The sequence below is a fragment of the Phyllostomus discolor genome, chromosome 3 (assembly GCF_004126475.2).
Source record: "Phyllostomus discolor isolate MPI-MPIP mPhyDis1 chromosome 3, mPhyDis1.pri.v3, whole genome shotgun sequence".
NCBI lineage: Eukaryota > Metazoa > Chordata > Mammalia > Chiroptera > Phyllostomidae > Phyllostomus > Phyllostomus discolor.
The window spans coordinates 2,205,185-2,219,654 of NC_040905.2; the positions used below are offsets into that span (position 1 = coordinate 2,205,185).

At 45.4% G+C, this 14,470-nt stretch overlaps 1 protein-coding gene across 1 annotated transcript in view; it reads right to left on the reverse strand.

Moving 5' to 3' along the window:
* The window catches only part of NDUFS4 (NADH:ubiquinone oxidoreductase subunit S4), a 76,998-nt gene that overhangs the window by 30,926 nt on the left and 31,602 nt on the right, over window positions 1–14,470 (reverse strand). Inside the window, exon 2 of the mRNA XM_028525108.2 lies at window positions 14,308–14,386. Coding sequence (XP_028380909.1) covers window positions 14,308–14,386 — 79 coding nt within the window. The remainder of the gene's footprint in view (window positions 1–14,307; window positions 14,387–14,470) is intronic.

Consider the following 14,470-nt stretch of genomic DNA (forward strand, 5'->3'; position numbering starts at 1 on the left):
GGCGATTTTAGCTTCAGGCTCAGGAGAAACCTCTCTCCTCCATTACGCTTCCTCGCACTTAACTGGAGGCCTTGTCCATAAGATTATCAGAGATAACTTCTGACCTATGTATCAGGCAGGGCAAGCCTCTATTTACTAAATGTCTGCTCTTCTCGTCACCCTGCATGACCTTTTGAAGTCCCCAGAGCACCTGACCTCCCCCTAGCTCAGGACGTCTGACATACCCCCATCCTCTCTCTACGTCTGAACCTCTCAGGTATGTGTGTGGGGGGGGGTCTCCGATTTCTCACGTACGGGGCCTTCCCATGTGCATGACCTTTAATCTGACTGTTCTCTTGCCCTCTGCCTCCTGGTCTGACCGTCTGGCCGCCAGAAAGAACCGGCGGAGGGAGAGGGGAATGTCCAGAACAGGGATCTGCACGTCCGTGCTCACAGCAACCTCACGTACAATGGCCAAAAGGCGGACACCACACATGCCTATGGACGAATGGATGAAAAACTCTGGCACAGACATACGACAGAATATTACATAACCTTAAAAAGGAATTAAATTCTGACACACACAAGATGGATGAATCTTGAAAATATTACCCTGAATGAATTAGAACAGTCACAGAGAGACACCCAGAGTGTGATCCTGCTGGGTGAGGTGCCCACAGCAGGAAACCCAGAGGCAGAAGACACAATGGCGACGACCAGGTTTCGGGAGAAGGCGGCAGTGGGGAGAGCTCCGGTTTGGTGGGTTCCCAGTTTCTGTGCGGGGCCCTTCCACAGCTCTGCAAATGGTGGTGGTGACGGCTGCACAACGTTGCGAGTGCTTAATGACACTGAACTGTGCACTTAAAAATAGGCGAAGCTGTACATTTTGCCATGTGTATTTACAGTTTTCTTTAAGATTTTATTTTTATTTATTTTTATAGAGAGGGGAAGGCAGGGAGAAAGAGAGGGAGAGAAACATCAGTGTGTGGTTGCCTCTCACGCCCGCCCACTGGGGACCTGGCCCACAACTCAGGCATGTGCCCTGACTGGGAATCAAACTGGCGACCCTGTGGTTCCCAGGTGGGCGCTCAATCCACTGAGCCACACCAGCCAGGGCTATTTACCACATTTTTTAAAGAAAATGGAATGACATCTGATAAGGGTTAAAATAAAACCCTTCAACCTAGAATTCTATACCCAATAAAAAGGCTGGTATGGACTAACTTCCATAACATCTGGTGCCCTCCCCTAACCCCCAGATTTGTACACTGAAGAGCCCCCACCCAGTATAATCGTATTGGAAGACAGGGCCTTTGGGAAGCAATTGGGGTCAGAGAGGTCGCAGCAAGGGCTCCTTGTGATGGGATGGGCGCCTCTGCAGGAAGAGCCACCAGAGGGTCAGGCTGCCCCACCCCAGCCACCTGAGGACGCGAGGACGAGGCGGCCGCCTACCAGCCAGGGAGACGGACAGACCAGGCCCCAGCCGTGATGGTATCTGGAGCCTGGCCTTCTGGCTTCCAGAATGACGAGAACATGAATTTCTCTTAAGCCCCTCGGCTTACGGCATTTTGTTGCGGCAGCACGGGCTACGTCAAGGTCTTTCAAAAGCAGAGGCAAAAGCAAGGCATGTGTAGTTAGAACAGAGCTCAGAGATTTTGTCAAGAGATCGGCATATAAGAAACGTTAAACGAAATTCTTCAGGCTGAAGGAAAATATTCAAGGATAAAAAAATTCAAACAACACTATTAACCAGTTTAAAGCTTAACTGAAATATACAGAACCCCAAAACTAGAAGATGCACATTCTTTGCAGGTGTACATGGAACATTAATCAAGACAGACCACACTGTGGGCCATTAAATAGAAGTCTCAAGAAATTTCAAAAGTGCCGTCATAAAGAGTGTGCGGGTGACTGTAACGGCATTAAATTAGAAGTCAATAACGACGCAGTTCACCAAACAGGTGATGGAGTGTTGCAGGTATGTTAATGCACGATCACCTGGTCGGCGCTGGAGAAGCTTTGTGACAAGAAGGAAGGACACAGCCTGACGTAAAATCAGAAGACTGTTTCATAACTTCCTCAGATACACCCTTTATTTAAAAACTGTTACAATGCATTATGAAGTAATAGTACCAGTAGTACTAGTACTAATTGCTATGCATTGGCCTAATATTTTAAATATTTATCATAGAAATCTCATCAGCCTACATATTCACTAACTGACAGTACGTGGTAGCTAAGTTCATAATGTTGATCCCTTACGTGAACTAGGCTTTCAAGCACTTGCTACGTCGAGGCTACACCATTTAAGTATTATGTGCTTTGTTATGTTTTAATTCCTGGACGTGTGGTGTTTATCTACTAGGTAGACTGTGTTATGTCAACGTGTCAGAGTGTGAGAGGCATCCGTGGGACTGGACCACATGTACTAGAACACGAGCACAGGCCACGAAGGGCCGTGGCTCTAAAATCGTACGGGTTAGCTGGAAGTACTCCTCTTTACCACTCGTCCTTACGGGGAACGTTTTGGTATTAACACTAAGCCATCTGATCTAGTAATCCCACTTTGAGGAGTCAACCCCACAACAAAGACGGCATTACAGATCTGACTCGAGTACGAAGATGTTCACTCTAACGTTGTATACAGTTGTGAGAAATGCGCTCGCTTCGGCAGCACGGACAACTGTGGAAGAATGTAAACAGCCCGCTGCATGACAACAGATACTGCTCTGATGTGGCCACCCCATGGGAAATCATACAGCCACTTGCGGTTATGTTCCTGAATAATTTTAAAGATGAAAATACAATACAATGCAAATAAAGTAAAAAAACAGGACATCAAACTATGAAGTATGATTTGTGTTATACATAAATATTTTGGAAGTTGGTGTGTTTAAGTGTTCATATAAAAAGGAAGCAAATTCACCAACTCTATGAAATCCAAGGTGATTTTAATTTTCTCTATACTTTGCCATTTCTAAGTCAGTGTTTCTACACTATGTATATTTCACTATTAAAAAGAGTAAATAACATCTTTAATTATGTAGTTGAATGACCAAATATAACACACAATAATATGAACAAGGCCTTCAGAAACTCCTTTACAGTAACGCAGTTTAAAATTCCCACCATGAAAACCAGGCTATAAGTAACTAAAAAAATGTTCTCATTGGAATGATTATGTAGCGAAACACAGTTGATTCGTCAGAATCTGTGTAGAGTGATGTCCTAAATGACTCAGTAAAATGCTGGCAGAAGAGACTGGTGACATGACAGAAACTCGAGCATCAACCACACCTGCACACACGAGCACAGGCACAGGTGGACGCCTCACACGAGGCCACTGCACTGGGGGCCGGTATGGTGCTCCGAGACCCCCCGGAACCCAGCATCTGAACAGCGAGTGAGTCGGAACAGTATTCTCAATCAACTCAGATTCAATGAAAGAGAGAACCGTAACATGATGTTTAAGTCACGGCACTTCTTTTTCCAGCTAGTAAACGCCTCCGGAAGTCCTGTGTGTCCCCACGGGGGAAATGAGACCTACGAGAAAATGCAATCAGCGGGCAGAGCCAGCTCTGTCTCTCCTCTTGATGTAACTCTCGCATCGTTTGGGGAGGAAAAGAAAGAAGTAAAGAAAGAAGAAAAAGGACAAAAGCTACAAAAATGTGGGGGAAAAAGGAGAGAAGGGGAAGAACTGGGGAGTGAAAAAATGATCACAACCAAAGACCCGGCCAGAGAGCCGGAAGCAGAGAGCCGGAGGCAGACAGACAGGCAGAGAGACAGGGGAGAGAAGGAGCCCGTCGCCCGGAGCGGAGGGCTGAAGGGGCGGGGGCAACACAAGCAGCCAAAAGGGAAAGGCAGGTGACTGTCAGCTACACTGTCAGCACAAGAGCACGACGGTCACAGAGACGGAGAGACAGATTCCAAGCAGCAGAGAGAAAGAGGGAGGAAGGAGGGGGAGAAAGCCCAGGGAGAGTGCCAGCTCAGGTAGAACACGGCCGTCACCCCCGGCCCTGGGCCCAGCGGAACGGAGCAAGGTGCAGCCGCTTCAGCACGTTTGGGACTCTGTCAGCACCAACCTGGTGGACAGCAACTCAGCCCATTTCTTCTCCTTCACCTTGATGACAAATCACCAACTTTCCCTCCTTTGGGGGGGGGGGCGGTGAGGGAAGGAGAGCCACGGAGAGTGGGGGACTACAGGAAGGAGGTGAATTCAATACTCCAGGTCCCGAGATGACCTTTACCAAAAAGCAACTTCAAAATCAGAAGTTTCTTTAATAGAAGAATCACTCAATTGTTATACCACATGGAAAATTTAAAATGCAAAGACAAAAAAAAACAAAAACTGGGATCCTTTTTTAAAAAAGTGGTTGTCAAAAATGTAACCACTTGCAGAAAACTATAAACATTATTCCACGAACACCCAAAAAAGGCGCGTGAGTGAAAACTTTACCGGCTACAGCCTCTCTGCTCAGCCTCATCTGATGCCACGGCCTTCCCGCCCCTCTGAGGACCACCCGCCGCTCTGCACTTGGTGGTACCGCCTTCCCCCTCCACCTGGCACACGCGTACCCGGGGTGTTACGTAAGTGGCTCCTGCTCCCTATTCAGACCTTGGTTCGCACAGCGCACCTTCTCAAGGTCGCTTCCCTTGACCGCCCCATAACAGACCCCCGGGGCATCCAACCCTGCCACCTACTCTGTCCCACCGCCGTGCTCGATCCTCTTCTGTGACACTAGTCCATGAAGCATTCTGACCAACTACAAATGGAGCTGACATGGGCTCACACGTGAGAAACGCAAGCTCTCGGGGCAGTGATGTTCTCCTCAGTTACTGCCAAGTCCCCAGAGCGCAAAGCAGGCGCTCGGATGCCTGAACAAAGGAGAAAGAACAGTAATGCTCTACATTACAATAAGGGGCGAGTGGTAAAAACAAACAACCAACCAACCAACCAACCCCTGCAGGATCTGCGCAGACTAGAGACTGTCCTGGGAGAAGTTTGGATCTCCAACCACTCCGGGCCGAGGCCACACCAGACACTTGTGAGCATTCAACACGGCTGATGCTGACTCATGAGGCCAGGAACCTTATCTTACTTCGGTGAATGTCAAATCTCAGACTACTCAATTAGGGTTAAAAATCTTTTTAACTGATAGGTTTTAATGATAACAATATAGACTCAGTAGTCAGTGTAATAGATGCAAATCAGTACACTAATCAGATCCTCCGGTCCAGAATTTAAATTAGCACTTTCGGCACCACGTTTTGGTATCTCTGCATCCCACGCATTGCTCAGAGAAAGCCAGGACCATCTTTAATACCTGTTTTTATTGGAGGCACTAAAACAAGAAAATCCTAATTAACTAATACGCCATATACTCAAAGCTGAAAGAAGTCAAGTATGAGACAGGCACCAGAGACGGAACACAGAGCCCACTCACACGTCTCCCGACGAGCCCGCCGTGGAGGGCGGGGCTCCGGGGCTCTGCGGGAGGCACGCACACCACTGGGCGCGCCCCTCACCGAGGCCCCGTTTCCCACTTCCCCGGCCTGCGGAGCGCGACCCGCGTCCGCACGCTCACGCTCGCTCGGAAGAGGAGTGGGGAGGGGCAGCGGAGCGCACAGGCCGAGTCACAGCAGAGGAGAGAGCCTGAGAACATGGACACTGAGTCGACGTCTGCCAGTCTCAGATGCAGGGACCTGCCTTCTCCTTTCCCGGGGACATGTGACAGAAGGGGACACATGACTGTCACCAAAAGGTGGTGCTCCTCTGTTCTTCGCTTCCTCTCCCCCCTGCCTTCATTAAAACGTTACTCTGCGATGGGGGACATGAGGCTTCAACAGGTTCAAGGTAGGTATTTGGATGAATTCTTAAGTTCTGAAATCATCTGGCAAGCCGGCCAATTTAAAAAGCTATATACCTGCCCAGGCTGGCGTAGCTCAGTGGATTGAGCGCAGTCTGCGAACCAAAGTGTTGCAGGTTCGATTCCCAGTCAGGGCACATGCCTGGGTTGCAGGCCACGGCCCCCAGCAACCACACATTGATGTTTCTCTCTCTCTCTCTATCTCCCTCCCTTCCCTCTCTAAAAAAAAATAAATAAAATCTTTTAAAAAAAGCTATATACCTAAAAACCAATACTCTTTTTCTACTACTGAAGAAGGAAACAACGTAAAAACCAACGTACACTCAAATACAGTATAAAATAAAGCATCAGGTATCTCCATACTCTGATATAAACTTTGATGATTTGTTTATGATTACATTCAGTTAAATGAATAAAATTAACCAATTTCCAGGGAGGTAACATACAACTTATAAACTCTGAATTCATTAAAGAAAAATAATGTATTTCCACATATACATTGTGTAATCACCAAAATATGACAAAAAAACAATATAACAATCGAACACCCACATCAACTATGTTCGATTCTACTTTATTGAGGGCCAAGGCTCCTACATAATAACATGCGAGAGTTTTAAGTTCTTGAAAGCCAAGTGTCGAGGACTCTCCACAGTCTGCACACACAGCAGGTAGGAAGGCAGGAGAAGAAGTGACCCAGTGACTGTCCTTGAAAGAGACACAATGGAGACTGTTACACAGCACCGGCTCAGACACATCTATGCATGAGAGATGTTGTGGCTATTAACAGTTTAAACCTTTACTGTATTTTGCTAATTGGTACATAGAACTTTAAAGCTTTTGAGAGATAAAACACTCCATTCAGTTCAGTTCTCCAGCATTGTTCGAGTGTTCCGAGTAGGAACAAAGAGGAAAATAAATCTGCTTTAATTGCTGAAGAACCACAGATAATGGGGACGGCTGAGTGCTGCAGAGGAAGGAGCTTTTGTTCCTTGAACCATGTTAACATATAAAGATCATTCTCTAGTTTGAGTTTCAATGGCCTTGTCTGCACATAGAACCTATTATTGCTATTCATTTCCTCCACAGTATTTAATAAGTACAAGTTTTATACAATGCGATAATGTAAAAATAACTTTTGATGGGAGAATATTTTAGAAAACAAAGTTCTATATCAATATAATTTTATTTTAAATAATTGTATGTAATAAGTGACCTGACTTATTTTAATCAATGTTAAATGAATTATCTGAAGTTGTTCTAATACCAGCGATATGTCACTGAGTAGAAACATGGCTATTTTAAATAATCAATTCTATTTAAATAAACTTCTAGTAATTTTAACTATGTTTACCCATAAACATAAAAACAAGCTCTTTTAATATTAGTTCATGTTTAGGTATATATGTCATGTGATAAAAATATTAAATATTACTTAATCTTCTAAACATATAAGCAATCATTTATTATGTGATTAATGTTCTCAGTTCATAGCACATTTATTAACCTATCCCAAAAGTGCGGAAAGAACATTTACTTTCAGCTACATTGTCTTAACATATTTCATTACTTGAGTTTTTGATATTTTTCAAAATAATTATCTCTCCCCCGTCTACCTTCCCCTTCCGAAGTATCTGAAGAAAGACTAATAGAAGAATGTGCATTTGCCTATAACATTTACACTTCCAAAATCATTAGTCACTACTTCTTTCATGGACTTTTGAGCAATGGTATTGCTACAATCTTTAAGGCTATTCGCCTTTTTTTTTTTTTTTTTTTTGGTAGCTTCTGGGTAATGTAAAAACCAAAAAAGAGCAGTGCATTGTAAGTTTTTAAAAATAAAACTCTCTTCAAACTACCAATTATAATCAATGCTTTCTCTTCTTTTATTTTAAGAGTCTCATCTAAATACAAGAACATAAATAAGCATCTGCAGCCTGGAAACCGCGGAGAAACGTCACTCTGTACTTAGTGAAGTCTTGAAAAAGGACCGCACATACTAACTGCCACCATGGAAGGGGCTCAAAGGCTGCTATTCTTTGATGTAAAATGAAATACTACTTAGTGAATAAAACATAAAAAAACTCCTGTCTACCCTTCAAAGAGACATAGCCTTTGACCCAGTGCTCCAGACGAAAGCCTTGAAACTCCTGCACAAGAATGCTGCGTGAGCAAAGTCCAGACAAAACAGACACTTGAGATGCTAGGAGGCTGCAGAGCGCTAATCACAGACGCTGCGCCTTCCGACGCCCCAGCAGAGCAGCGCTGCCACACACCCGAGGAGAGTAATCTCGCCGAAAGAAAACTGACCCCTTCAAAAAAAAAAAAAAAAAAAAAAAAAAGCAAGCAGTCAAAGCAAATGTAAGCCTTTAACTTAGGTTTATCTTTTTGTGTAGGTCACCTCTTAATGATCAATTTCTAATTCCAGTTGCAGACTTACACAAAGTTTCCATCTATAAACATTTAGTATGTTAGGAAGTAAAAACAACACAAAACCAATATTTGAGTAGCAATTACAATTGTTTTATTTTGAAACGGTTGCAAAAATCATTTTTACAAATTTCTTACAGCAACTTCAAGCAATGAAAAAATTTAAAACCTATTAAAGTGACAAAAAATTTCTATTAAATAACTTGTTGCTGCTTGCAGAAATTCTAAAACAGCAATATCATTACTCGGTTGGCTAAGTGTGTTAATACCAAGCGCTTAATCAAACGGCAACTACTTATTGCAAGTATCGGCAACTACTTATTGCAAGTATCGACAAGCAACGAGGCTTGAACTGCTGCGGCATTGCTGTTTGGAAGAAACTGTCAAGCAGGAAAACAACAAACTGGCAACATTCAAAACACCATCTTTCTTTCACATGCACACTTCATTTTTAAATAAAGATATTAGTACAGACTATTTTAAATCCTATCAGGATTTTACATTAAAGTGTTCATTATAAGGATATTGAAGTGTTCACTATTTCTCAAAAAAACCCCAAACAACAACTTAGAAATGACAGCCATCCTTCCCCACCCCACAGATTTGAGATTTACAGGTTGCTAAATAGTTTCCTTTTTCATTTGCATTTATATTGAGGATGCAGGTATAACTACCATGATTAAAACAGGTGATGCTTAATAGTTTTTAAATAAAACAACTAGGCACCTAACTGAAAACAAACCACTGAAAGTTATCAATATAAACACTGAAGTGCAGTGCCTTGCACACACAGGTGCTCAGTAAGTATTTACTGAATAAAGGACAGCAGCCGACTTACTTTACAAAAGTAATATACTAATGCCCAAACTACTAAGGCTTATTTGACATGATTTTTACTAACTGAAATAGCTCTTATATTTTGAGGAGGGCTGTATATCTTTTGTATTTACATTTTAACTATAGTGGTAGTTAATACAAGATAAATGTGACAGAAATTAGTATTTCAAAAATAGGTAATAAAAATTATAAAACAGCATTTCAGAAACATACTCTGTAGGTCTAACTCATGCCTTGGTTGTTTTGCGGGGAGCACCTACTCAAAATCTTTGAAGAACACTGAATTGAAAATGCAACCTCTCTACTCTGTACAGTCCACGTGAACACAAAAAGACGGCGTGTTCTCATCGAGTCCACTGAAAGGAGGCTGGGGCGGAGGGCGTCAAGGGAGAAAAGTTTCTCTCTTAATAAAGCACAAAGGCGGAGCCGTTCCTCACCCCACCTCCGCAGCACAGCGACCCTGCAACAAAACCCAAGGGCCGGGCAAACAACGGTTTGTGAGCTTCCCTTAGTGTCTGCAGAAAGCACCGCGTACTGGGAAACGCTACTGGTGCAGCCACAAAAAGGTTATTTTACACGTTGTGCTCCTACACCGACTGACAAGATTATTTTAAGATGCTGTAGTCTATGCTTGGCATTTAAATTTTTACTAATTCTGGCAGTAATGAAGAGGATACTAGCAGCTCATACACAACAAACAGAAGACATTCTTAAGAGTGCCTGATCGGAAGTTGACCACGTGCTCTGCATCACATTCACTACTAGTAATCCAGGGGACACTGTGATTCCACTCTCCGAAGCTCTGCCCTCTAAGGATGTCGGCGCTGCATTCGGCTCTGAAACGGCCGAGCCGTCTTCAGCGCTGCGACACACGAGGCAGGCTTTTCCCCTTTACACTCTCTGCCTGAGGAAAGATAGGGCACCTGTCGTCAATACACAATAGACGCCCAAATAAAACATCCTTTTCTTTGTACTTACAATGGTGCTGACACCCACGACATGCTATAAAAACTCCTTTAATTTCTTATGTTCTACATATTAAATTCTGCCCGTCGAATGAAATACTAAAAACAAAACAAAAAACAATTAAACTCTACTTGGTGACATGCCCACTGCCCTGATCTGAGAGTGACGGCTGAAACTGCCAACTCACGCACTCAGGGTGGAAAAACGAACCATGGCCTGGTAACAGCAGAGCAAGTAACAGGGCCCGGGGCCGCAGCCCCCCACGGACCCTGCCTGCGGAGGCGGCAGGGAACCTGAGTGTGAGGCTGCCGACGAGAGCTGCTGAGGCTGAAGGGTTGGGGGCACACCTGGAGCGTCACGAGAAATCCTGGCAACTGCGTTTTCACAAGGACTCAGTCAAACCGCAGAGTGATCCAGATGATGAACTAACTAGAGTTCCCGTGAGGCGAGTCAAAGCCCCGGGGATGCTAAACTGAAAAAAAAGAGAAGACCTGGGAGAATGATTCCCAAACTTTTGAATTCCCACTGAAAGGGTCACAGGACTCCTTTCCACTCTTAAAAATTATTGGGCGGGGGGCCCAGTATGCAATATGCAGACGATGCATCATAGAACTGTACACCTGAAACCTATACAATCTTATTAACCCCAACAAATTTAATTTGAAAAAATACATGAAAAATAAAAATTATTGGGACCCAGAAGAGCTTTTGTATATGAGATATATTTGCAGATATCTGCCATTCAAGAAATTAAAAACAGAGAAAAATTTGAATTTATACTGAGTTTAAAATAATAAACCAACTATATTTTAACATTATTATGAAAAGTAACTATAGTTTCAAAAACCTGAAAGTTTAGTGAGAAGAGAGGCACTAACATGCATTTCTGAGAATCTCTGACGTCTGGCTTAATGGCAGATGGCTTAACCCTACCCCCTGGTCTCGCGCTCCAGCGGCTGCACTGCGCTGCCCCGGTCGCAGTGTGTGAGGAGAGCCCACACGCACACGGACACGGAGCTAGGGAACGGGCGACAGTTTAACCACCGTCATGTCTTCACAGTCACAGTACGTGCCCTGTTGTCCCTCGCACCGTGAGTGCAAGTTCTACCCACGCACGACTTTATGACGTCACACACCGGCCACACAGAGAACGCTGGCTCACAGGAGGCATGATGCAGGCCTTCCAAGTTAACGTGCTCCGCGACACCACACCGAACCCCCTTCGGGGATATCGGCGCCAGTACCGCCACACAGTCTGAACTGGGGAGTCGTTGGCTCCATCAGGTCAGTGGCGGCAGACTCAAGTTCTAAAAATTATCATGTTTTCACCCAGGAGCTTCAGGTTGATCGTGAGTAACACCTCCTCAAAGTCACGGGGTTTATTTGCTAGAAAACGCCTGCCACGCCCCGAGGACTGACCGGCTGCGGTCTGCCTGTGAACGGTTCCCGGTTCCTCGGCCGAAGAGGCGCTCCGCGAGGGCGCGGCTGGGCTCCGTGGGGCTGCAGGGCCGGCTGCAGCAGCGCCAGCGCCCTGCCCACCACGGCGCTGCGGGGGCAGGGGCGTGCCAACCGGTGTTTTGTGCACGTTTCTGTTTCGCACGTGGGGAATGAAAAGATGGTGTGCGGGGTGAAGGTTTTTAAATATGAGTGATTTCTGCTGGCTCTAATGAAGTCTTTGTGTGACTAGGGGAGCAGTTTGACCTTGCAGACCTTCTGCAGGGTCCTGGGTGCCCCGCCAGACCGTTTTTTGAGAGCCACTGTCTTGGGGAACGCTTACACGGCTCCCTCAGGCTCCTAACCCTCACCCTGCAGAAAACTCGGCTTCTACCTAGGTTATTACTCACTGGGCCCCCACATGAGGTTTCTCGTGAACAAAAGGTTAAACAATTCTTTTAATGAAAAATACAGTCAATAACATAACCAGGTAACATGTAAAGTTATCCTCCGGTTTTAAATTCCAAGGACCTGAAAAAAACACTAAAACTGATCCCCGACTAAGTTTAGTCTACTTGCTTAAGACCTGGACTTCAGAGTCATCACCTGTATTAATTTTTAAAATACATTATATAAGATATCCAGCAGAAATCATGACAATGGCTAACTCCCTTACCACACAATTAAGACTCTAAATTCCATTCAATTTCAGGTACAGATATAACAGTAATTTAGTGTTGAGTGGTTAATAAAAATAGTATCCTAAGTTAATAAATTGGTTTTTAGAATAGTGACATTAAAACGTTGTTTCTACATCTTTTAAAAGACTTGTAAGAACTTACCTCACATTTTGAAACACCTTCATCATTAATACTGACCCACATTTGCAGAATCGTTTTTGTTCGACATGCACACAAAACCCACTCCAGCTGCTCGGCAGCTCGGGAAGGCCCTTCAGGGCCAGGCCCGGTCCCTGCGCTGCCCCGAGCCCCCACCTGGCCGTGCGAGGGAGCGAGGAGACCCGGGGCCCCTCGTGGCGGTACGCTACCAACACGAGCACTTAACACTTTTGTTTCAATGTAAACCTAACCGAACAGCTACAGGTTTCGGTTATGTTAAAGACTACTTCCACAGCTATGAATAATCACACATCAGACTCCCACTGAATTTAGCTGGAACACTGCACCTACATCTTGATTAGCACACGGCTCAAGAGAGACACTGACAGAGCTGGAGAACATCTCCACGGGGCGACCACGCTCACCGGAAGTGTGCCACCGGCTCTGCGCGCCGGCCGGGGGCACAGGCCCAGAGCGGCGTGCACACCCCTCCGGTGGGCTGCGCAGTGCCCTGGGCGGAGCGCAGACTTCGGGGGGACCCGCCCGCGCTCCAAGCTGGAGAGAGCAGAGCGTGGAAGCAGTACCAGAAAACTCCACACAACTTGAAAATGTTACAGAGAGTCAACTCCCTAACACCAGAACAAGAAGTAATCTCTTGGGGCTTAAAGGACATGGGCCCTGGAAAAATTAAAAGAGCATCCTCACTAATTGCTGAATACATCGGCTGTGTGAACAATCCTTCCCCTCCCCATTTCTCTCTCCACCTGGCTTCTCTCTTTCTCTCTCTCTCTCTCTCTCTCTCTCTCTCTCTCTCACACACACACACACACACACACACACACACAGACATACACCCCCCCTCAATTCTTTCCTGCCCGAGGACACAAGTGACATTCGGTGAACACGTGCAGGATGAGCAGATGGACTGAAGGGAAAGGTAGGGGACCGGCGGCAGGCAGCCGGGCAGAGCGCACCGGACTCAGGAAGCGGCACAGCGGCAGCCGCAGGTGCGGTGTGGCAGGACGGACAGGGGTGCTCAAAGGCCCCGAGGGCCTCGCCAGGCCAGGAAGAAGCGCCAGAGCGGTTTTCACAAGAGGATGACAAAGCCGGCATTTTCGTGAGACTGTTTTGGTTAGTCTTTGGCTTTGAAGTTAAAACCAACCAGCACGAAGTAAAGGACGTGAGGTTCCGCATCTGCTCACTTATCTATCTATTTTCCCACTTAACCCTTTACGTGTGGCCCGTTATTGGAATTATGAACTACGATTATCACAGGCTCAGAACTGAGAAGTAAAAAGATATGCAACAATTAGGAAGGGAGTCTGCTTGATAAAAATGAAAGCACGACTACCCATTTTTATTGGACGTCTCAGAACATTTATAAAATGCATGTCACTGTGCAACAGGAGTATCAATAGCACGTTGCATCGAAAGCAGCGCCACACCCTGGAAAGTCCTGTGAGTCTGGCCGCCGGAGCCCCACCTGCTGTGGTGAACAGAACAGCGCCGCTCACTCGCTGCCGACTGTGGTCACTCGTGTGTGCGGCGGGAATGGGATGCGCGCACACGCGCCCACAGTCACAGAGGAGGAGCCCACTGCGGAAAAGCCCAGCACACTCAGTTTTAGACAGTAATGGTGCCGTACCACCTACACAGGAGCATCACTGAGAGTAAAAAACAGTGCGTGCATCACAAAAATTAAAACGTTCTAATTGCTATTTATAAACACCACAAAAGGAAGACTTTTGTAATTTTAATTGCTCAATATTTGTATGACTTAGTATTTGTTTATAATGCTTAACACAAATTATCTTTTTGCGACAAATATTTCTTAAAATAAATTTTTAAAAATTCGCATCAATCTAGAAAGTCAAATTCAAATCACTCTGAAAATCTATTGTACAAAAGCAACCCCGAAAGCAGCATCCCAGCAGTGTGTTTGAGGAAAGTCTTACCAATTTCTCGTCGACCGTGATGAGCTGCGCGTCCCGAGTCCGGTCCTGTGCCAGCCCCCACGTGGAAGTGCTCAGTGACCTGCAGTGCAAGATTCGCAGTTTAAAAACGGTCCACACGGTGAGAAAGGAGAGGCAGACAAACATTCCCCGGACGAGCTACTCT